This window comes from Chanodichthys erythropterus, chromosome 3 (genome assembly GCF_024489055.1).
Source record: "Chanodichthys erythropterus isolate Z2021 chromosome 3, ASM2448905v1, whole genome shotgun sequence".
Taxonomy (NCBI): domain Eukaryota; kingdom Metazoa; phylum Chordata; class Actinopteri; order Cypriniformes; family Xenocyprididae; genus Chanodichthys; species Chanodichthys erythropterus.
In genome coordinates this window covers 42,579,289-42,602,924 of record NC_090223.1, presented here as the reverse complement: position 1 = coordinate 42,602,924, position 23,636 = coordinate 42,579,289, and the positions used below count along the sequence as shown (strand labels likewise).

Genomic DNA, 23,636 nt, shown 5'->3' with positions numbered 1-23,636 from the left:
TTGGGGACATCATAACCACTGCCCCCGGGAACAAGCAAAAAAGCTGGGCGAGGCCTTGTCGCATGCATACAAGTCTTCTTCCTAGGGACACTAGGCTTCAGGAACAATGTTTAAAATTTATGTTTAATTCTGTTCCTGACAATTATAATGCTAATTTGGCTGCACATTTTACGGAAGACAGCTTCCAGAATCTACAGAATCTAGAGTTCAATGCTGGATTTGCACAAAGGCTATTACTGAAAGATGAAGCAGTTCCAGCTTTAAAAGCAGAAGCTGCTATTTATGGGCCCCTAACTGTAAGTACGTTTTATTGTTTATAAAGTTATATAGTTTCTGGCATGTGAACAAAGACCAATGCGGTTTGGCTTAGCTAGCCTGTTAGCTAAATTCTATTTCATACTTCTCCAACAAACGCCAACAAACACCAACAAACTTCTATGTAGTCACACCAGCGAATTTCTGTTGGTGTTTGTTGCTTTTTCTGTTATCACTGTACAGCATTGTTTCATTACGGTTTTATGTTGTTTACCCACATGCTCGTTCATGCTATAAATTAAACAATACCTTTACAAAAATGCTACTACTCAGTCATGTATTCAGCTACAGTAAACACTATGAAGCAGCAGTAACATTTACAAGTGACCGCATATCTAAACACTTTGACACAAATACAAATGGAAATGCTTAACATAAGTGTCCATTAAATGTCCATTAAAAGCCATGCTTGCAGAGGTTCTGCTTGACCCTCTTCATCATTACTGCATTCTGGGTCTGATTCGGGCTCAAATCGATACGGCAATATTGACGGCACTATTTACATTTCCACCAAAGTAAAGACGGTACTTTAACCAAAGCACATGCGACGTTTGCCCGTAATGGTAAGGGGCATGGACAACGTGAATCGTGACAAGGACAACATATTCTGGACGGTGAACCACAATATACAGGGCGAGCTAACCAATCTCAGTCCATTGCGTATTTCTGAGGGAGGGGCTTCATAGAACCAGGAACTCAACAGGGCGTTTTAGGAGAAGGGGAAACAGCAGTGTAGAATAAAGGTAAAATAGATGAAAAATACGGCTTTTTTTTTTTTTTATAAACAAAGCATTAAGATGTTAAACTGCGCACCATAAATGCAATCAAGCCTAGAAAAAAAAAAACAGTGAACCATCCCTTTAAAACTATTTAAAAATCATAATATAGCATAGTGCTGTTGTGAAATTGCAAATGCTGCAGGTTTCAGGGTGAAGCATAATTATTTTGCTTTGAGTTTGCATGTTTTGATGTCCATGTAACACAGTTCGTATATACGGGAAGGAGGAGGCGGGAACTGGCGAACGTTCAAACAAACTTTAATATAAAATAAACAAAGAAAAAAACAAAAGTAATGCCGACAGGCCCTCGCGGACGTCTGCCGGCCAGTCAAACATAATAAAACGTAAAATAAAGTCCAGGCCTGGTCCTCTCTCGTCCTTCACTGTCGTCGCTCCTCCTTTTATGCTCCCGGAGCTCCTCCGTGAGAGACTTAAGGCCAGTGCACCTCCCAGGTGAAGCTCATTAACTCTTGCGCAACTGGCCTCGTGCCGTTCCCTCACAGTTCTCGCCCGCCCTGAACGCCACAGTCCACATGGTCTTTTGTTCAAGAAATTACAGTGGCTGTAGCATTTCTAACTGGCCAAATATGAAAGATTAAGTGGATTTGAATTAAATGTTGTTTGGCTAATATTAAACAAAGTTGATCATGCTTTAAAGGGTAACAACAACAATCGCCAGGCCGTTGGTGCCCTCTGCAGGAATTTATAAGTAATGTACATAAGTTGATTGTTTAAATTATGTATATTACATTATTTTAACAGTGTTGTTCATTAAAATCATACAATCGCTTGCATTTGATACTTTATCTGAACCAGTTATTGTCTCATTGCTATTATACCTAATTATTTTACTGGTTATTGTTCTATTTTTATTATCCGATTACTTTGATTAATTGTCAAAATAATCGTTTGATTACCAAAATAATCATTGTGACGTCCCTAATTCATATTGTCACATCAGGTCGTCCAGATGTTACCACTTTATTAGTTGTTAGACTGGCTGTGTTTAGCTGTCAGACCATAAGACCAAGATTCATCTGTTTCTTTGCTCTGCTCTGAAGTGTATGTGTAAAAATATAATTTGTTATATTACCACAAACTTTTTGTTGTTGTTGTTGTTGTTGAAAGTTTCTTATGCTCACCATGGCTGCATTTATTTTATCAAAAAATACAGTAAAACAGTAATATTGTGAAATATTACAAATACAATTTTCTAATACAGTATTTTTAAAAATGTGTTCTTGTGATGCAAAGCTGAATTTTCAGCATCATTACTCCTCACATGTCACATGATCCTTCAGAAATCATTCTGATATGATGATTTGATGCTCAAGAAAAATTTATTATTGATGTTTAAACAGTTGTGCTGCTTAAAGTACCCCAATATGCTTTTTCGAATATTACATTTCATGTAGTATGTGATATAGGTGTTTGCTTAGTTCTGCTTAGTTTTTACTTAGTGCATAACAAATAAAGCTATCATCTCCTAAAAGTGATTCTGAACTGCTGAAACGAGTCATCAGTCTCATGTCATGTTACATACCTCCGTAACAATGTAACAAATTTGCATAATGCCAGCCTGTTACACTTTATTTTATTGTGTTCTTGTTACAGTGTAATTATGCATTTAAGTACGGAGTAATAATTAGCTACATGGACTTACTATAGGGTTAGGGTAGGATTAGGGTTTGGTTTAGGGTTAGTTGCATGTAGTTATTACTATAGTAACTACTTGTAACATTTAACAAGGACACAGTAAAATAGTGTTACCTGCCTGTCTATGGTCTTCATTATTTGCCCGCAAACAATGTCTACTTTGACTTGCCCTCAAACAATGTTGTAGCTGAGACCTTGAAGAGTTTGGTTTATGTTTTGGCAAGAAGGTGCTGTTTTCAGCACTGCAAATCTACTTTGGATGAATTTCCAGAGGATGAGGCTTCTTGCTGTATTTGATACAAAAAAAATTACACCATCGCGGCACTACAAAGAGACCATCACAATTCAGACATGGCAATGGTTTCGTTTCTGACACATGCTGTAAGTGCTTGACCAGTCACAACAGACTGGGCCTTATGACCAATCAGAGCAGAGTAGGCTCTCGGAAAGGAGGTGTTTGGTGAGACTAAGGGTGCGTTCACACTTGTCATGTTTGGTTCGATTAAAACGAACCCTGGTGCGGTTGCTCCGATAGTGTGGTTCGCTTGAACATTTGTGAACGCTGCCATCCGAACCCTGGTACGAACCAAACAAGCGGACCGAGACCGCTGAAAAGATGGGTCTCAGTCCGTTTCCAAACGAACTCTGGTGCGGTTCGAATGATATATGAACGCAACACGGACCAAAGACATGTAAACGAACCAAAAACAGGAAGATAAGACCCTAAAATGGACAGAATCCTCACGCATGTCGGTTTTTCTCCTCATAGTCGCGAGTTTGCCCATCACAGGCATCAGACGCGCGTCTCCATGCAGCAGATCGTTTGTGTGTGTGACGGAGGGATTCTCGGCGCTGTTTTGACTACTTTACACATTTTATAAGCTCTTCACAAGTTTCCAGCTGGCCAAAATACCATGACATGCAGGCTACGGACAGCTACACACACACAACGAGCGCATTTACCTCAGCACACAACATTGTTTCGGATGTGCGGTAAGTTCCATCTCAAAAAAAGGGAATACGTCATAAAATCCGACCAGTCAGGTTGTGAATGTATCCCTATGCCTGAAGGTTCAGTATCTTTTGGTTCGGTGATAAAATTGCCAATCTGAACGCTAATCGGACCAGGGCTAATTTTATTTATTTTTTTCCCTTCTTTGGTCCGGACCAAATGAACCAACTACAAGTGTGAACGCACCCTAAGTCTTAGAGCGAACCATTTTCAGACTTTGAGTATTGTGGTGATGTGCAATGTATATTATTAGAAAATTGAAGTTTTTGACCTTGGATGTGTGTAAACCTATTTATAGGAGACCACCAAAACAAAATCAGGAATCGTTAAAATGGAAAAATTGGAGCGCTTTAATATTTTTGTGGAAACTGTGACACATTTTCTTAAGGATACTTTGATGTATAAAAAGTTCAAAAGAACAGCATGCATTTGAAATGGAAATCTTTTGTAATATTATAAATGTCTTTACTGTCACTTTTGATCTGTTTAATGTGTCCTTGCTGAATAAAAGTATTCATTAGTATTAACCCTAACCCTCTCTACAACCACTCTGAAAAAGATTTTCTGTCTCTCAGCCTCAGGGGGACATGAGTATTTTTAAGTCGCTGTGACTCAGGACTCTAATAAAGATGGCAGTGCAGACAGATTCCACAGCACTCGCCTCATAAAATAAGCATTTGGGGACTCCCACCCCATCTGAAAGGACTGTGCATGGGGTCAAAGAAGCTGCAGCAAGACCTTTTGTTTATTTTCTTTCCCTCCTTTAGCCCTTATACAAGCTGCTTTTCACACTTCTCTCATACACTTTGAACAGAGAATGGATCAAACTTCCTGATTCACTCAAGGTTGTTTGCCTCTTTTTGCCCCCAGCTGTAGCTGTCTGTTACTCTGTCAGTAGGTTATATGCAGATTTAGCTTTGCTGTCCCAATGCCAAGGCACTGACTTCACACCTCCACAGTTAGATGTTTGGCGTTCAGAAAGGCCTTGATCCCTGCGATCTGATGAGATCTTTAGTACTTTGCTATTCAGTTGTCATTGTAAGAATATTTATAAATATTTAATACATCAGTCATTAAGAAGAAACCTGTTTTTCCTAATGGCTGTAATTATGTCTTTTACAAAGCAGGAAATCACACCAACTATTCATCTTACTTTTTAAAGGCGTTATTTAACTCTGAGAGAAATTACAGCTTTCCCAGTGTGCCCTGTTGCAGATATAGCCTGGATGGCTAAATGTAGACCTCATCTGCTTCTGAGAGACCTTGAACTGCTCATTAACTGAGCACAATTTGGGGTAATGGGCATCCTATCTGAGCCACTGGTAATAAGTATGTGTCAGCCAGGAAACTACTGAACAAAATGCTTTTGTACCAAGTGCCAAATCTCTTGGGCCCCAGCCGAGGAGGCGTTTAAAACGGAGGATATGAGCTTTGCACACTCATCTTTGGGAATCAGCAGGATCCGGAATGCCAGAGTATACTCTATGGCTCAGGAGAAAAACATTGTGTTTTGTGGTGATTTGTTTTTCTTTAAGGCATGTGGGATATCTAGATTGACATGTATATGAGTTTTATTGTCAGAATATGTATTTAATTAATGAATACTCATGAATGATTGGAAAACTCATGGAAAGATCATGTAAAAAAAAAAAAAATCATAGATTTATTGGTTAAAAGGTGTGGGAACATTGTTAAAGGGTTAGTTCACACAAAAATTAAAAAAATATCATCAGTTACTCACCCTCATGTCGTTCCAAACCTATAAGATTTTGTTCATCTTCGAATCACAAATCATAATCTTTTAAAATGAAATCTAAGAGATTTCTGTTTCTGCATTGACAGTCTAAGCAACTACTTCTTTATCATTTCAAAAAGTTCATATAGAGATTGTAAAACTAATCCATATGAATCAAGCAGTTTAGTCCACATTTTCTGAAGAGGCACGGTCACTTTGAGGAACAAATTGAATTTAGGCTTTTATCCACTAATAAACATAAATATAAACAAACTCAACTGAACCTGCTTGACGTCTTTCAAGAAGTGCAAATCTGGTTTTCTATTTCTTAAATGTTCTTGTAAAAGCCTTAAGTTGTTTGTGTGAATTTTGTTTCTTGTGGCTGTTTTCATCCCAAGCCATGCCATCAAATGACAACTCCAGTCCTTCTTTTCCATGTGCCTTCCTCTTTTCCTCTCCCCCTTCATGGCTACATCTCATCCAGACTCTGTGGGTGTACCATGCACATTCCAGCTCTTGAATCCATGCCACAGCCACAGAGGAATCCCGAACTGTGGCTTTTGATTGGTCATCATTTGTCTGGCTTTCAAACTGAATTTAAGCATGTCAGCATCTGATAATGTTGTGTCAACTTCTGCCGTGTTACTTTTGCGTTTGAAGCACTGATATATATATATATATATTTTTTTTTTTTTTGAGTTGTTTATTGAACTTTTGTGTTTTCTTTCCATTCACCCCATTAGACTTTGCAAACATGAATCAAGAGTAATTGTTACCAAATGTTCAATACATTGTTCTCAAAGCTTGCAGCTTGGTTTATTCTTCACTCATTGAACCCTGAGACCTGCACATTTTTCCATGTGAAATGCTTTTCCACACAAGCCTGCATTTGAATCTGCTGCGAATAAAAGTGTTGAGTGAAGTTTTGCTGTAACCTCTGATGTGTACTTCAGTAGCGCTCTGTGTTTGGGGAGTTAAGTACTGTGTACTCAGTTTTGGGTTTTTCACCAAATAGAAGTGCAGCTGAGCGGCACTACAAAGAGAATAAATCTTCCAAATGTTCTCTGGTGCAGCATAGAGCTTGGTTTTGTCATTTATCTGTAGGTTTTCTGTATCTTTGATGTATGCTGCTGAATAAAGTCTTTGCTGTTTGTAATTTTATTCACATGTCTCCTTATTCCCCTCTTCAGCGTTCCAGAGGAGTACAAGTGTGGAAAATCATTGGGGCCTGTGGAGTCCCTGCAGGAACATCCGAAAGACTCTGATAAAATCCTCATTGGTTACAGCAGAGGTCTGGTTGTACTCTGGGACCTCAACAGTCGGCATGTAGACAACCTTTTCCTGGGAAAGCAGGTGGGTGGGTGTCCAAGTTTGTTTGATGTCTCTCAACACTCTTTGCGGTCATGTGCTTGAAACACATTGAATTAAAATAGAAACACAGACATCAGTGTTTAAAGTTTGCCTGTAAATGTCAAATAATTGCACTCCTGACTTTCAAAGGGAGCAGGTCAAGAGATCTGTCTAAGATTCATAACACAGCTTAAATTGCATCTTTAAATCATCCATGCTTGATGTTAAGATGTCCAGATGGTTTAACTCAAACCTTTTGACTTCCTTTTATCGTCTTTGGTCCTTTTTTGACATTCTGTATTGTGTGGGACTGTCACTCTTGCAGCAGCTGGAGAGTTTGGTCTGGGAACGGTCCGGGAACAGCTTTGTTAGTTCCCATAGTGATGGCGGATACATGGTGTGGGCTGTCAGCAGCAGCAATCCCTGCACTCGTGACCCGATCTCATCCACCATACCATATGGTGAGCCATAACACATGCCAATTACACAGCCTTTCCCTTTTCTCTTTGTTTCACACAAACAGATTTTGTTAGCAGTGAGTTTGTTGCACAGTTATATAAGAAATGTTTGAGAAGCAAATCAGCTTACAACCCGAATTCCGGAAATATTGGGACATTTTAAAAAAAAAATTGAATAAAATTAAAACTAAAAGACTTTCAAATCACATGAGCCAATATTTTATTCACAATAGAACATAGATAACAAATGTTTAAGCTGAGATATTTTACACTTTTTCCACTATATGAGCTCATTTCAAATTTGATGCCTGCGACAGGTCTCAAAAAAGTTGGCACGGGGGCAACAAATGGCTGAATAAGCGAGAAATTTTGAAAAGATTCAGCTTGGAGAACATCTAGCAACTAATTAAGTCAATTGATATCAGGTCTGTAACATGATTAGTTATAAAAGGGATGTCTTAGAGAGGCAAAGTCTCTCAGAAGTAAAGATGAGCAGAGGCTCTCCAATCTGTGAAAGAGTGCGTAAAAAGATTGTGGAACACTTTAAAAACAATGTTCCTCAATGTCAAATTGCAAAGGCTTTGCAAATCTCATCATCTACAGTGCATAACATCATCAAAAGACTGGAGAAATCTCTGTGCATAAGGGACGAGGCCGAAGACCTTTATTGGATGCTTGTGGTCTTCGGCCCTCAGACGACACTGCATCACTCATCGGCATGATTGTGTAAATGACATTACTAAATGGGCCCAGGAATACTTCCAGAAAGCACTGTCGGTAAACACAATCCGCCGTGCCATCTGCAGATGCCAACTAAAGCTCTATCATGCAAAAAGGAAGCCATATGTGAACATGGTCCAGGAGCGCCGTCGTGTCCTGTGGGCCAAGGCTCATTTAAAATGGACTGTTTCAAAGTGGAAAAGTATTCTATGGTCAGACGATGTGACATTCTTGTTGAAAATCACGGACGGCCGTGTCCTCTGGGCTAAAGAGGAGGGAGACCTTCCAGCGTGGCATCAGCGTTCAGTTCAAAAGCCAGCATCTCTGATGGTATTGGGGTGCATAAGTGCATACAGTATGGGCAGCTTGCATGTTTCGGAAGGCACTATGAATGCTGAAAGGTATTTAAAGGTTTTAGAGCAACATATGCTCCCATCCAGATGACGTCTATTTTAGGGAAGGGCTTGTGTATTTCAGTAGGACAATGCAAACCACATACTGCAGCTATTATAACAGCATGGCTTCATCGTAGAAGAGTCCGGGTGCTGAATTGGACTGCCTGCAGTCCAGATTTTTCACCTATAGAGAACATTTGGTGTATCATTAAACAAAAGATGACCACAAACTCTTCAGCAGCTGGAAACCCATTATCAGTCAAGAATGGGACCAAATTCCAACACCAAGAATTCCAGAAACTCATGACCTCGCTGCCAAGACATCTACAAACTGTTTTGAAAACACCATGCTAAACATGCTCCCGTCCCAACTATTTTGAGACCTGTAGCAGGCATTCAATTTGAAATGAGCTCATTTTGTGCAGAAAATTGTAAAAATTTCTCAGTTTAAACATTTGTTATCTATGTTCAATTGTGAATAAAATATTGGCTCATCTGATTTGAAAGTCTTTTAGTTTTCATTTTATTCAAATTTAAAAAATGTCCCAACGTTTCCGGAATTTAGGTAGTGTAAGAATGATTTCTGAAAGATCATGTAAAACTGAAGACTGGAGTAATGGCTGCTTCTTTCAGAAACTTTAACAATCTTACCGACCCCAGACTTTTAAGTGGTACTGTACGACACAATACGAAGGATGAAATATGCGTACGTGACACAATATTTGAAGGATTAAGTATGAGTCGGCATCAGTTGTTGTATAATGCATAAATATGTTGAACAAAGCCAAGCTCCAATCGCTTGATATGTGGTACAATTTCAGTCATAGTAAAGCATTAACATGACATTTTAAAAAGACTAGCTATTGTTTTATTCCGACTGAAATCAAACATTTACCATGCATGTAAATGCACATCATGTTTTGTGCTGTTTTAGATGTACGGTAGTAATTCCAGTAGCCATAAGCTCATAGATGGCTGGTCATGATGTCATGTTTGCTTAACTTGCACAATGTCAGGAAATGTTGTTCTATAGCAAAGCTTAGAGTCCGTTCAACTTTTGTAATAGGCCATTAAAATCCTTCTCCAGACCTATTAAAGGGATCGTAAACCTCAAATGCACTCTTCACTGTTAGCTGATGGTTTGTTGACACAAACCACTTGGGGAATCTATGGATATTTTCCAATTTTTAACATCTTCTCTGCCAAGATTTTTGTATTTTTGGTGGTTTCTCTCAAACTCTGTTTCTCTGACTTTTTTCTCTTATGTGTTATTTCTCTCAGGCCCCTTTCCCTGCAAAGCCGTGAACAAGATCCTGTGGAGGACAACAGAATCAGGGTTTGTGCCGTAATGTGTGAGAAATGAAATCCCATGATCTCATGTTTCAGCTCTGCTTGTTTGACTCGGGAGGCTCTCCTCTGTTGTCTCTGTAGAGCTCCTCTAGTGTTGTTCAGTGGCGGTATGCCCAGAGCCAGCTATGGAGACAGACACTGCTTAACCATCCTGCAGGACAGCAGCCATGTCACCCTGGACTTCACCTCGCGTGTCATAGACTTCTTCACCATTCACTGCACAGACAGAGATAAGGGTGAGCGGGTCAGGTGGTGTGGCCTAGTGGTTAAAGATTTGGATTGTTGTTGAATAATAAGGCTGCTCCAATCAGGATTTTAGGAGCCGATCACTGATTGTTGATCACAGGCAACAGTATCTGCTGATACGATCACTGATACCAATCTTTTTGAAACATTTTTATCATGTAGAATTATTTATAGGGATGCTTCAGTCAGGATTTTGACAGACATTCATTCAGGGTCTGAATTTCATTTTTGAAAATGGGGGAATCCCCCTATTAGGTGATTCTTATGGGCGGATTTTTTTTAAATACATGCTGTCATAAACAATACAGCAGAATCCATTTCACTTCTACCATGGTATATACCTTCATATTGTCCAGCCATAGTTATGGGTTCAAACCCCTTCATGGGGTAATCACTAAACTGTCACCATTGTACCCTTGATCGGGGCACTTGGACCCGGGTTGCTCCAGTGGAACTGTTCCTGTAATAAGTCTCCTATAAATCACTATTGATACATGCGTCTGCTAAATGGTTATTTTTTATTTCCAGTGTATGGACTTAAGTTATCTTTGTGCCTGACAGAATTTGATGACCCATCAGCCCTTGTGGTTCTTTTGGAAGAGGAGCTGGTAGTGATTGATCTTCAGATGGCTGGCTGGCCCACTGTCCCTGCTCCCTATCTGGCTCCTCTGCACTCCTCTGCCATCACCTGTTCATGTCACATCTCAAATGTGCCTCCCAAGTTGTGGGAGCGAGTGATCAGTGCTGGCCAACAGCAGTATCCTCTGCAGAACTACGAGGTGAATTAAAGACTCCACACAGAGACCCAAAACTTCCACTTATTTTACATGTTCTTTGTTGGTTTGACAGGAAATTTGGTGGAAAGTTTTTAAAAGGTTGGAGCCGAGTGAGATTACTCATATTGGTAAAAAGTATTATTGAATTATATTTAAAAAAATGATTGTTTTATTTAAACATTTGTTTCAAATTCGTACAAAATATTGTATAATGAGAAAAGGCAAAAATAAAAAAATCAACTTGCAAATTCTAGAGAATGTGTAGAACGCTGCAAATTATGTGTTGCCGTTTCAATAACTGACCTATAGTTGGCTTTCCTCCGTTTACATATGTCTTATGTTTCTTCCACTTCAGCAGAAAGCTAAATATTTGCATTTCATATAACATCTGTTATGTGTATAATGTTAACATAAAACAAACACCTCCCTTAGTTTTTGTTACTGTTGTATAAAATAATTAATTTAATTCAGCATATGCTCATACTGTATTTTTAGATTTAATAGCTTAGAAGCAAGTGATTTGACTTTCTGAAATGAGTTTTATTTAACAACCTCCAGTAAAACATAAACCAGCATCAAAGTTCTTATTTAATGTTATTTCATTACAGAATTTAAAGTTTGCCAGATGTTTTTTCGTTGAAGTGGCTGCCCTGAGTGTTTTTTTTTTTCCTCTGTATTTTGACAGAATTGGCCAATATGTGGAGGGAAAAACTTAGCACCTGATCCAAAGCAGAAAGAACTGCTGTTAACTGGGTGGGTATTTTGTTTTTGTTTTTTTGTTTTTTGTTTTGTTTTGTTTTTTGTTTATTGTTTTTTGTTTTTTTTGTTTTGTTTTTTATTATTTTATTTTAGATGCATTTTTATTTTATTTTTAATTTTTATCTTATCTTATCTTTTATTTTATCTTTGTTACCATTACTAATTACAAATCGAAATAAAGTTATTTGAAAAGCTGCTTACATTTTTCTTAAAGTTCTTGAATATACCACAGGCTTTAATGAAACGCATTACTGTTTATCTGGATCAGTTGTCAGGATGATTTTTTTTTTTTTTTCGGTTTATTTATTTATTTATTTATTTTAGTCATGAGGATGGTACAGTGCGCTTCTGGGATGCATCGGGAGTGTCGCTCAAACCTCTGTACAAACTGAGCACAGCGAATATCTTTCAAACAGACTGCGACCACAACGACAGCTTGACGCAGGCTGGGGAAGAGGAATGGCCTCCTTTCAGAAAGGTCAGGGATTTTTTTTTCACTTTTTAAAACAAAGCTTAAATAACATAATCTGAACACTAGGATATGTTATTTTATTTTACTTTACTTTACTCACTGTTTTCTTTCACAACAAGGGCAGCTTTAGCTCGGTGTGTTTCTTGACCTCTCATGTCTCTTTTTGTTTTCCTAATCCACCTTTTCCTCTTCTTCAGCTTCTCCATAAAATGCCGACTGCAGTCTGGCATGTGGCCCACTTTAGCATATGGGATTCACATTGGAGTTGATTCCTTTTGCACCTTAATTAGAAGCAGATTCTGTCTGATGATTGAAATGCTTTGCTAGCATCTCCTGAAAGTGAAGCACATTGCTGCGCTGGATGCCACTGCTTTTGTTTTATTGTTTTTTTTTTTTTTTTTTCCCCTCCTCATAAAATGCACATTCCTATTTTCTTTGTTCTTGTCTTCGTCTGCATCTGTTTGGCCAGGAGCAGACATGGTTGAGGGTCAATGTGTCTAGAGGGGAAGGAAATACAGTCTTATATTGTTACCGATTGCATTATATATTGTTCATAACATGGCTGATGCTTTTTCTTTAAGGCTGTATGGATGGTATTTGATTTATTTATTTATTTATTTTGTCTTTGTGACAGTTAAGCCCAAAGTATATTTCTTTTTTTTACGCATACATTAGCGTATGCGTACAGTTGAACGTGTAGCCTTTCAAAGTACTGTATACTCCATTTGATCGCTCCATTTTGAGGCAGTTGACACGTGCTCTAGAAAGTTTAATCTTTGTTTAGTGTCTGCGCAGAAGTTATGACTGATAAAAATGTCTTTGTATTCTTTAAAACTCTTTAGTTTCGTTCTTTAGTTCTTTTTAGTGTCTTTTTCTACTGTGAAACAACAACCCCAGCCAGTGTTGCCACCTTGTGGGACAACTGGTTAGTGCAAAAAAAATTCTATGCGCATGTGTGACTTTGTAAAGCCCAAAGTATACTTCGGTTTTTACATGTATGCAAGGGTCCGAGTACTCGATATGACACAATGGACTCGATTGGCTCAGGTGTGTTGTTACACTATGCATTCCTCATAAATTAGATATTGCAGCACTGTTTGTACAGCTTTAGGAATCAGTGAAGAATAACAATCTGTGTTTGCTTTTCATTTATATCCAGGTGGGCTGTTTTGACCCATACAGTGATGATCCTAGACTAGGGATCCAGAAGATCAGCCTCTGTAAATACAGTGGAAAACTAGTGGTGGCTGGAACTGCTGGACAAGTAGGATCCCTAGTTTTTAATGATTAATACAAATATATTTTTATTTCAGTAGCTTTGTTTCAAAGCCTAGTAAGCAACCTTGCTGTCTACTGTCTACATTGGCAGCATTCTAACCGTAATGAAACCTTCTAACATCTTGACTCTGTTGGTCAAAAACCATTTATGAAACATGGATTCATCCTGCCTCCTTAGGGACACCCGTCCCATTTGAATAAGGCCTAAAGGCCCATTCACACCAAGGACGATAACTATAACAATAACAATATAGTTCTAAAAAAAACGAAATGTATAAGCAATATCACACTAATAGCTGTGCTTTATTTCTCTATATCAGCACAGCTGTGATTCGGCCATAGGAAATCACAGCAGTGCTCATATAGTGCCATATCGCACGGCTACGAGTGTGATATTGCGTTTATACAACAGTTCAATGGCACAAGTGTGTAAATAGACTTTAAATAACCCTCTTTTGTGATGGATATTAAAATAAATGAGGAACTACTTCCTTCTGCCACTTATTCAAATCTCAAGTTGACAGTTTAACAGTTGAGCCCAAGCATCCATTACTAATTTGCTTCATTAAAGCTCATTGTAATACATAGAGTAGAGTATTATGAGAGAGATCGACTAAGTGAGTGTATTACCTGTATCTAGCTGATATTCTTCAGGTCAGTCTTATAATCACAAAATCAGTTTGAATGTCCGCTGAGGAAAGCGATAATTTTGTCCTTTTAACATTTAAGACATTCCCATGACAGCACAACTAGTCAATGCATTCAGTCAGTTGCGTGTGGTAAGATATTGTTTAAAATAAAAACAACAATCCTTGTTTCAGTCCATTTCAATATAAAAGTCTTTGTGACTGACTGACTCACTCATAAAGACAGTCTTTGCCGCCATCTAATGGCGTATTATTGTAACTTTTACTGAAGTCGAAATCACTAACAGACTCTTTCTCAAAACCAATATATACAGCATGTTGTTTATATAAATTATTTATTGAACAATAATATTTAAATGAACAACAATGGCCATTATAACAGTATAAGAAGTAAAATGGGTACAGTCAAATCAGACAAAACAATGAAAAAATAATTCAAATAAACAGAATAATATTGTCTGCTGGCGTGGGCACTAATGTAGTAACTGTTATTGTTATCTTTATAGTTAATCGTTCTTGCGGTTAACGGGCCTTAATAATGTTGCCTAAATGGGAAGCTCACTAGGTTTTCAAATGGCTATTGTCTGCACAAAAATAAATGATAGTAATTCCTAAGCTCTGTTCACAGGTTATAGTTATGGTTCTTAGCGATGAGAAATCAGATCACATGATTGATGTGGCCACAGTGGACCTGCTCCAGGACCGAGAGGGTTTTACGTGGAAGGGTCATGACCGGCTGCCTCCTAAGATCGGCTCAGTAGTGTTTGCTCCTGGATTCCAGCCGGTTGTCCTGGTGCAGTGCATGCCGCCTGCAGCCGTTACTGCGGTAACCCTGCACGCAGAGTGGAACCTCATTGCCTTTGGCACCAGTCATGGCTTTGGCCTCTTTGACTACCATCGGCGGAGTCCAGTGCTGGCGAGGTAACTTGTGGGGCCTTCCAAGGCTGCTGTGTTAGTTGGCCAGGAGCACTTATACAGTAATCAGTGCTTCAAACTGAAAGAGACTGATGTCATTTGATATGAAGATATTGCACATTTCTGAATTAGGGCTTGCTCAGTAGCAGAATTTGAGATGGTAGGATACTGGCTCTGGTAACTTGTTAATAATATCTTAATGGTTAAAGCCTATAGGTAGAAACATTTTACTAAATGAATAATTCAAATAAATGTGAAATTTGTCATGTACAAGCACATCTTCAAATTAAGCAGGTTCATAAAATGATGGCATAAAATTAATGAACGCATGATTATTATGCAGAAACTGCAATTTCCAAACAAATTCTACAAATATTCCAGAACACAAACTCAAAAACGTAATCAATAATATGTGAACAAAAAAAAGTAAAAAGCATTATTAATAGTATTAGTAATAACAATAATAATTTTACACAACCGTATAATAAAAGAACTCTTAATATTAAAATTAAACAACATTATTATTTGGGTTATTCATTGAAATACCCAATGAATGCATTGCATTGTTATAGATATGCAATTAAACCCTAAGCATTTCCTTCAGCAGTTACAGTAGAATAACCTCATAGGATATTAATAAAGATCTGACTTTTGTATGAATGGAGTTTTCTTCAAAGGAAGGTTCTTTTCATAGGTGCACCCTACACCCCAATGACTCCCTGGCTATGGAGGGCCCGCTGTCTCGAGTGAAGTCTCTGAAGAAATCCCTGCGCCAGTCCTTCAGAAGAATCCGGAAGAGCAGAGTCTCAGGAAAGAAACGTGCTATGGTTAATAGTCCCACCAGTAAAGTGAGTGTCTAGAAATCTCCCATACATGTATCCCCATCTCACAGGCCATTGTTTGAATCTGCTGACCTGTTGAATACTAGTTTCTTTTAAGACGCTCTTCTTGTTTGCGTCAGGTGCAGGAGGCTAACGCCCAATTGGAGCATGATGCTGAGGTGGCACCAGTGCAGAGACGGATTGAGCCCCGCTCTGCAGATGACTCACTGTCTGGAGTGGTGCGCTGCCTCTGCTTCGCTGACACATTCCTCAGAGATGGTGAGAATTGTGAAGAAAAAAGGCACAATGTGACATGACTTAAATGGGCTTTTTTAGTTAGTTATTTTTTAATTGGGTGGCCTTGATAAAATTTCGAGTACTAAAGTCATTTTAAGTACTTGCATTTAAGTAACATTTGTTAACTCTAACTCCTATAATCATAACATTAACCCAAACCCCACATTTACTCCTAAACAGTTTTGGGGGTAACTCATTACAAGTAAATTAATTTACGTAATCGGATTACTAGTAACTAGTAAAGTAATGCAATTTTTTTAAATACTCACTGAGTTACTTTTTCAAATAAGTAACACAAGTTCCTTTGTTTTCCAATTTACTGACTGACAGCTCTCCTGTCGTCATGTTGAGAGAAATCGGGAGTAAGTGTGAACATGATGGTTATTCTGGACTAGTTCTAGAGTAAATGTGAGCATACATTTACTCATTTATTTCTTCTCCTGTGTCCTGTTCTTCTGTATTCTGCAATGGCAGCACAGCTGAAAGATTTGTTTGAGCTGCGCCCTCTACTGTACAGGCGTGAATTTGCATTTCCTTATTCAGGCTTATTCATTTCACTTCTGGTGTGAAAGGGCATTTACATTTGGCAATAATATAACTTTTTTTGTTGTTATAAAAACAAACCGCCAAGCCCAGATGAGGAAAGAGTAACGCAAAAGTAACTTAACACATTGCTTTTTTATAAAAAGTAACTAATGCAATTAGTTACTTTTTTAGGAAGTAACACAATATTGTAATGCATTACTTTTAAAAGTATCTTTCCCCAACAATGCTCCTAAACCTAATCATATCTCAAACTCATTAACAGTAAATGTAAGAATTTTCCAGAACAACACATAGTTACACAGTAAATCCATAGTCATAGTATTTAATGTTAGTACATAGTGATCACGGCACATAATGTAAATTGTGACATATTTGTGTGTGTGTGTGTGTTTTTAACCAAATTCAACATTGGATCTGAGAGTATGGAATCCTATTCTATAAATTAAATCCAAATAGGATGCAGAAATATTGCAAGAATACTGAACTTATTAAAGTTAAGATTATTTGTGATCTATTCACATTGAATTACTGAATCTAGTCGCAGCCCTTGTTTGACTTGATCAGTTCTACATGCCCGTTTTATCCATCTGTTATTATACCAGTTCATTAAGCTAAAATATCAGACAGGCATAAGCTATTTTGCTTTCAGTCTAATCTAGAGCTCTGATGAGTGTAGAGAGAAGGATTGTTGAAGTAATTTACGCTGTCACTTTATATTATGACGTCTGGCTCACAAGCACGAGGCAGCCTCATTTTACTCATCTTTAAAATATACGACCTCTTAACTCAGACAGTCTCTTGCACAATAGTGATCAGATCATGTTTGGGGAGAGCTAAATTTTCCATGAGGGAGATCTGAACAAAGTATTATTGTTTATTAGTGTAATATATTAAAATGTTTCACAATAATGGAGGGAAAAACGTTGTACTGTGCAGTTATGGGTGTGAATGGTTTATGTTATTGGAACATTATAATAGGTCAAATCAGATCACTATTGTCTGAACATCTGTGCTGAGTGAATAGGGAAAACTAAAAAATGTGTTCAAACAAAACACACAGAATTGAGAAATGCTGCTTTCAGCCTCTAAATCAGGTCATGGAGAATGCTACTAATAATCTGATAAGTGGAATCAGATGTTATATAACAGAGATGCCCAAAACTTCAGTCTTGGGGGAATACTAATTCCTTTAAAAAAATGAGGCCAAATGTTAAACTAAATGTAAAAGTTTGAGATTCTGTCTGTTAATGTGTGGTGGTTACAGTCCTGCAAATAACATTTTCATGTCAGTTTTTCTTTCTTTTCTGTTTTTTAAAAACTAAGATCAAATCATGTTTGTGTTTTGTAAATGAGGCTCTTAACACAAACATTTATTGAAAAATCTGTTCAATTTGGCATGCCATAGGCCACCTGGTTGACAGCATTATTTTTCCTCTGTTTCTCAGGAACACATCATGGCCCTACAATGTGGGCCGGCACAAACTCTGGCTCCGTGTACGCATACGCTCTGGACGTCCCCTCACAGGAGAAGTTCTCTGAGCAGAGTGTGGAGGCCCTGCTGGGGAAAGAGATCCAGCTCATGCACAGAGCTCCAGTGGTGTCCATCGCTGTGCTGGATGGTCGAGGGACCCCTCTGCCAGAGCCGTATGAAGTCTCCAGAGATCTGGCCAAAGCTCCAGACATGCAGGGCAGCCACTCAGTTCTTATTGCTTCTGAGGAGCAGTTTAAGGTTGGGATTTTTACAACTAGATCTACTACCATTAAGTGGATCGTTAAAAAGGAGGATTAGAAGTGAATAATCGTTGCTCTGTTTTGTGTAGGTTTTCACGCTGCCTAAAGTAAGCGCGAAGACCAAGTTCAAGTTGACCGCCCATGAGGGCTGTCGAGTACGGAAGGTGGCGCTGTCAAACTTCACCAGCGTGAGCTCCGAAGAGTACTCCGAGAACGCTCTAGTGTGCCTTACCAATCTGGGTGACATGCATGTGTTCAGTGTGCCAGCACTGAGACCGCAAGTACGCTACGACTGCATTCGCAAAGAAGACATCAGTGGCATTGCTTCTTGTGTGTTCACTAAGACTGGACAAGGTTAGTAGCTCATTCCCAAAGAGCCTGTAAATAATTTCTAGCTCTGCGCCTTTCTACTTGAATGAGTTTCAACTAAATTGCCTTCAACGTTATTAGGATTCTACCTGATTTCACCCTCGGAGTACGAGCGCTTCTCGCTGTCAGCTCGTGTGATCACGGAGCCGCTGTGTCGAGTGGATGTGGGGCGACCTCACGATCTCTCTGCACACAGGTGAGTAACAGATTTCACCAATCACAGTTTAACAGTGTCCCGCCCAGGTGCCTTAATCTGCCGGTCAACTCTGAATGCAAAACTCCTGGGCATCAGTCGCAGCCAGTTAGAAGATATTTGATGTTCAAGATGCACCCTTCACAAAGACCTGCCCCCCTTAGTTACTGTTGCTTTGTGTGGTGTGACAGCGCCATGGCTTGTCGGACAGAGTGAACAATACATCGCGGAGCAAAGAGGACACTGACCACACGTCAACAGACAAGAGCAGAATACTTATGATATTAAAGTCCCAGCTTTCAAATTGTGTAATTTTTAAAGAAATTTGAACAACAAAAACCATTTTGTGGCTCTTTAATGTGTCGCAACAGATTGCTGTAGTGCCTCAGCTCAAGCGGCTTGTAAACCAATCATCTCTTCCTACTAGTTCATTTATAGCATCAAATAAACATGAATGAACATGAGAAGGAATGTTGTTTCAAATGCAAAAAGATGACAGTACACACCATTTTTCAAGTTCAAGTCCATCGAGGTTAATCTTCTAACTCCTGACTGCTTTGTCGGACAAAATGGTGGAATCGGCGTTATGATTGGTTAGATTGCTTGTCAATCAAACTCCCGGCGAAGGGTCAATTGTTATTCTGGATCAGTGAGATTTCACTGTTGGGAGGGCTACTCAGATAATTTCACAAAACATCCTGTGGGTGAAATGTATCACAGTTCTGTCCAGTCGTAACACATTGATAATATTAAGAACTGTTTCTTGAGCAGCAAACGATCATATTTGAATGATTTCTGAAGGATCATGTGACACTGGAGTAATGATGCTGAAAATTCAACTTTTAGCAGTCTTCAGAGTAATAAATTATATTTTAAAGGGGACCTATTATGCCCCTTTTACAAGATGTAATAGATTTATTCTGTGAAACCAGAGACTTCTGTGAAGTTTCAGCTCAAAATCCAAAGATCATTTATTATAGCTTGTCAAATTTGCCCATATTTGTGTGTGAGCAAAAACACGCTGTGTTTGTGTGTGTCCCTTTAAATGCAAATGAGCTGCTGCCCCCGGCCCGCTTTCCAGAAGAGGGCGGAGCTTTAACAGCTCACGCTTTGGTTGCTGAACAACAACAAAACTGGAGAATCTCATGCAGCCAAAATAACAATTGTCAGTAACGGTGTTCAGGCTTACATTGTTCAAACTGGAGTCGACACTGATGGAGAGACTCAGGAAGAAGTTCAAACTTTTCCTTGGTACAGGGTTTATGTAAATTTGGGGGTTTGTGATGTCACCAACCCAGGAAGAAGCTTGTTGTAGTTTCTACCAGCTGTTTGTTGTAGTCCTTAAACAGAGAATTCTGTAAAAGAAAATATCTCCCTTTGCATTGAACTTTGAGCGTCATAACTTTGTAGATGTTGTTTATGCTCTAACAGCAACATTACACACTAACTAAAGTTAAAAAAACTGAAATCACATTCAACCACCCCTTTAACATAGATCACGATTTCAAAGAATTTTAATATATGACAGTTAGTGTTTTTACTGTATTTTTGGTGAACATAAAAGACTTCTTTTAAAAAATATTAACTCTTACTGACCCCGAACCTTTGAACAGTAGTTACAGATGGGTAATTTTTGGTGGATGATCATGTTCATGTCCATGACATTCAGAGAATGGTATTTCTGCATTTTCAGCACATTTCAATCTTTTTTTAGCAGTTCCAGCACGACGCTTCCACCACAGGCTAATGGAACACACAAGACACAAGCAGAGAGCAAGTCTGTTGAAACTGAAGGTAACAATTCTGCACTCAAGTCTTGATAGATGGAAAATATATGTCATTCTTCACCCAACTAGCTGAAATTACCAGCATTTGTGCGGTTTTGTTTTACTGGAAATTAGAATTTTTTATGACTGAGGTCTAATTTATGTACTTGATGTTGAATGTCTCGTATAGCAGTTAATTTTTCTTAAACTATGATCTCACCTCTTTTGTGACGATACAAATCACGCTGTCGAGAAACACGTTGTATTTCATGAAATACAATGATTTCACTGTTCTGGTTTTTCTCTCAGGTCTATTGGAGGAAATGAGGAGTGCTTTGTCCTCGCCTGTCCTGGATTCTCCCAACAGCAGTGCTGACATCACTCTGGACACCACTGGTGATCTCACCGTTGAGGACGTCAAAGACTTCTTAATGTGAGCGCACTTTACTTATCTGTTCTGGTCTATTAGAGTTGAGTGTATTGTGGGTTCCACTCAATGTTTTGCTTCTTTAGAACTGTGGATGAAGCTGAGAATAACTTCAGGAACATCACAGAAGAGGATGGAAGGCCTCCTGGAATTCTCATCAACTGAGGCGAGCCGGTAGACAGCTGGAGGTGAGGAACATTTACAACTTAAGTAGGCCTGTGGAGCGGCTGTGAGCGGAGCACTGTGGTCTGTGAAGAGTAGACAGAAGATTTGTTATTGGATGCAGAAGGGAGGTGTGTCTGACTGAAGACATGCACCCCGCTGGGCCTGGCAGTCATTTTAATGTGCAGATCTGTGCTAGACATTAGTTGGCCAAAATAAATTTAGGATGTGTACTGTTAGTGTATTTAGTGTAGGGAGTGTAAGTGTAAGACAATAGTTCACTTGTTTTCTAAATCCTGTAGCTTCTAACTAGCAACTTTTTTTCAACAAGCACAGTAGCAGTATAGCATAAATGTTTTTGTATTGATGATAAACGGGAGCAGTTACAAGAGAAAAAAAAATTTAAATGCCATTGAAAAGAGAATAAACAACAAAATCGGAGCGTTATACAGCAAACAGAACATTAACATGAACTACTAAAAGGAAAACACACAACACGAATATGTATTCATGCAAAAACATGCAAACACAAATCCCAGTAAATGGGCGATTTCCTTATGTATCTGTTTTAAACATTTCTTCATAATATTTAAAAAAAAATGTTTTTTGAGAATTTTTTTTCTGTCTTGTATAAAGTCTGATATGATTCAGTGTTTGGTTAAAAAAATATCTAGTGTTGGGGAAAAAGTCAAGTGAAGCAGTTTTTTTTTTTTTTTTTTTTAGATGGTTCTTATGAACAGCGTCAAATTAATCGGTAAATGTATCTTTTTTTAACAGATTCATTCAGTATCTGTTCAACATTTAATTTTTAGCGCTTGATTTAGTTCAGATCATTCTGATATTTACTATTCATTCATTACTCTGTTTTTAAGTCGGTTTAATTAGGGTGTTTTTAATTGAATTAGTTGTATTTAGTGTATGTACATTCAAGTGCTGTGACCCATTTAAAATCTTTTTTGTGTGTGTAGTTTTCAATTTAAAATAGCTTAGTAGAAGGTAAAGAGACAAAACCCTGGTGCTTTCAGGCATTTTGTGTATTCTTATTGCCGGAGACCACCACCTTGTCCCATAGTTAGTGAATTTCTAGATGATACAATAGTTTCCAGTTTGCTAATGACCGCAGTAACTTTACTTGCCAGACAAGGAGAGGGATTAAAGGGTAAATTTGTATGCAGAGCTTCACTAAATGCACTCCTGTGATTTCGGCAGTCTATATCCTGTAAAGCTGGCAGTCAGTAGGGCATCTGCCCTTCTTATTCTCCTTAGTTAAGCCTAAGGCATTATTATCTTAACTGTTAATGTACGTAAAATTAAGAACAGACCAAGTTTTCCAGCATATTCATTCAGCCATAGCCATTTTACATTTGTTTATTTGCACTTCTGGGGTAAAAAAGCACCTCTTTGCCTCCTTGTGGACATGTTTGGCAGTGCAGAATGGTTTGAATGATGACAAGATCAATCGGTGTGTTCGGATGAGTGCCTGTGATTACATATAATTGCATCCGTATTTAAGCCTTAATGAAGATGTTCCTTTTCAGGAGCAGTTATGGGTGAAAACTCATCAGCTGAACTCATTACTTCTAATTGGATCTTGACAGAGCGGTTTGTGACTCCGGAAGTTGCACCAAACATTGTTCATCAAGTTTTTACAATGGGAATGTTGCACTTTTTTTTTTTTTTTTTTTTTTTTTTCCCTGTGCCAAAAGACTGAATGATTCATTCTATTATCCTCTTCTCCTTCACCTTTCCTCCAGTTTTCCTTTTCTTTCCCCCCCCCCCCCCACAACCATTGGTTCCTTTGAGGGGCCATAAAATGGTACATTTGAGAGGTGACTTTTAAAGGGATCAGGCGATAAAACAGCCGAGATGTGTTGCACAATGTCCGTATGCCGGTAGGGGGGCTGCTTGCACTGGCCCCACAAATGTTTTCTTCTTCGTTTGTCTTTCAACATTCCTCTTTTCTCACGTCACCTCTCATCTTATGCTAAATCAAATCGAAATACTTCAATTGTTTATATTTTGCCTCATAAGTTGATTTCCTAGAATACACGGCTGCTACAGTAAAGTTCATGAATCTTAAGGGTATTTTAGGGCAAACAACTGCTCCACGTAGGTTATATGTTTATCGTGACACAACAGAAAATGACTATTAAAGCATAATTAAAGCAAAACTCATTTAGTAGCTGTAACATATTAAGTGCCCTGCTCATTTACAAAGGAGAAAGGTATGTAGTCTGTATGAAGCATTTACCTTTTGCCCTCCTGACAGCCTTTTTAACTATATCTATGATACTGTGATGGTTTCTGACCACAAATCTATTGAAAAGTTCAAGTTATGGACCCTGTGGGTTTGATAGAGATATTTTCCTTTCATTCAGTCATCTGTTTTTTTTTTTTTTTTTTTTTTTTTATACAATGTCCCTTAACAACTTGCCATTGTAAGTAATTCTGGCAGTTAACT

The 23,636-nt window shown here is 38.4% G+C and overlaps 1 protein-coding gene across 3 annotated transcripts in view; it reads left to right on the top strand.

Moving 5' to 3' along the window:
* The window catches only part of llgl1 (LLGL scribble cell polarity complex component 1), a 46,350-nt gene extending 22,762 nt beyond the window's left edge, over positions 1-23,588 (top strand). Inside the window, exons 6-23 of one of the 3 annotated variants that reach the window (XM_067382374.1) lie at positions 6,688-6,850; positions 7,173-7,308; positions 9,702-9,756; positions 9,852-10,006; positions 10,578-10,795; positions 11,478-11,545; positions 11,876-12,029; positions 13,183-13,287; positions 14,577-14,869; positions 15,558-15,711; positions 15,825-15,963; positions 17,973-18,256; positions 18,348-18,612; positions 18,709-18,823; positions 20,538-20,614; positions 20,896-21,019; positions 21,100-21,201; positions 22,714-23,588. In XM_067382374.1, coding sequence (XP_067238475.1) covers positions 6,688-6,850; positions 7,173-7,308; positions 9,702-9,756; positions 9,852-10,006; positions 10,578-10,795; positions 11,478-11,545; positions 11,876-12,029; positions 13,183-13,287; positions 14,577-14,869; positions 15,558-15,711; positions 15,825-15,963; positions 17,973-18,256; positions 18,348-18,612; positions 18,709-18,823; positions 20,538-20,614; positions 20,896-21,019; positions 21,100-21,178 — 2,584 coding nt within the window. In that variant the 3' untranslated portion in view covers positions 21,179-21,201; positions 22,714-23,588. Of the gene's footprint in view, positions 1-6,687; positions 6,851-7,172; positions 7,309-9,701; positions 9,757-9,851; positions 10,007-10,577; positions 10,796-11,477; positions 11,546-11,875; positions 12,030-13,182; positions 13,288-14,576; positions 14,870-15,557; positions 15,712-15,824; positions 15,964-17,972; positions 18,257-18,347; positions 18,613-18,708; positions 18,824-20,534; positions 20,615-20,895; positions 21,020-21,099; positions 21,202-22,713 lie in introns of all 3 variants that reach the window. The other 2 variants (XM_067382373.1, XM_067382372.1) reach the window with 2 other exon arrangements.
* Positions 23,589-23,636: the final 48 nt, after the last annotated feature.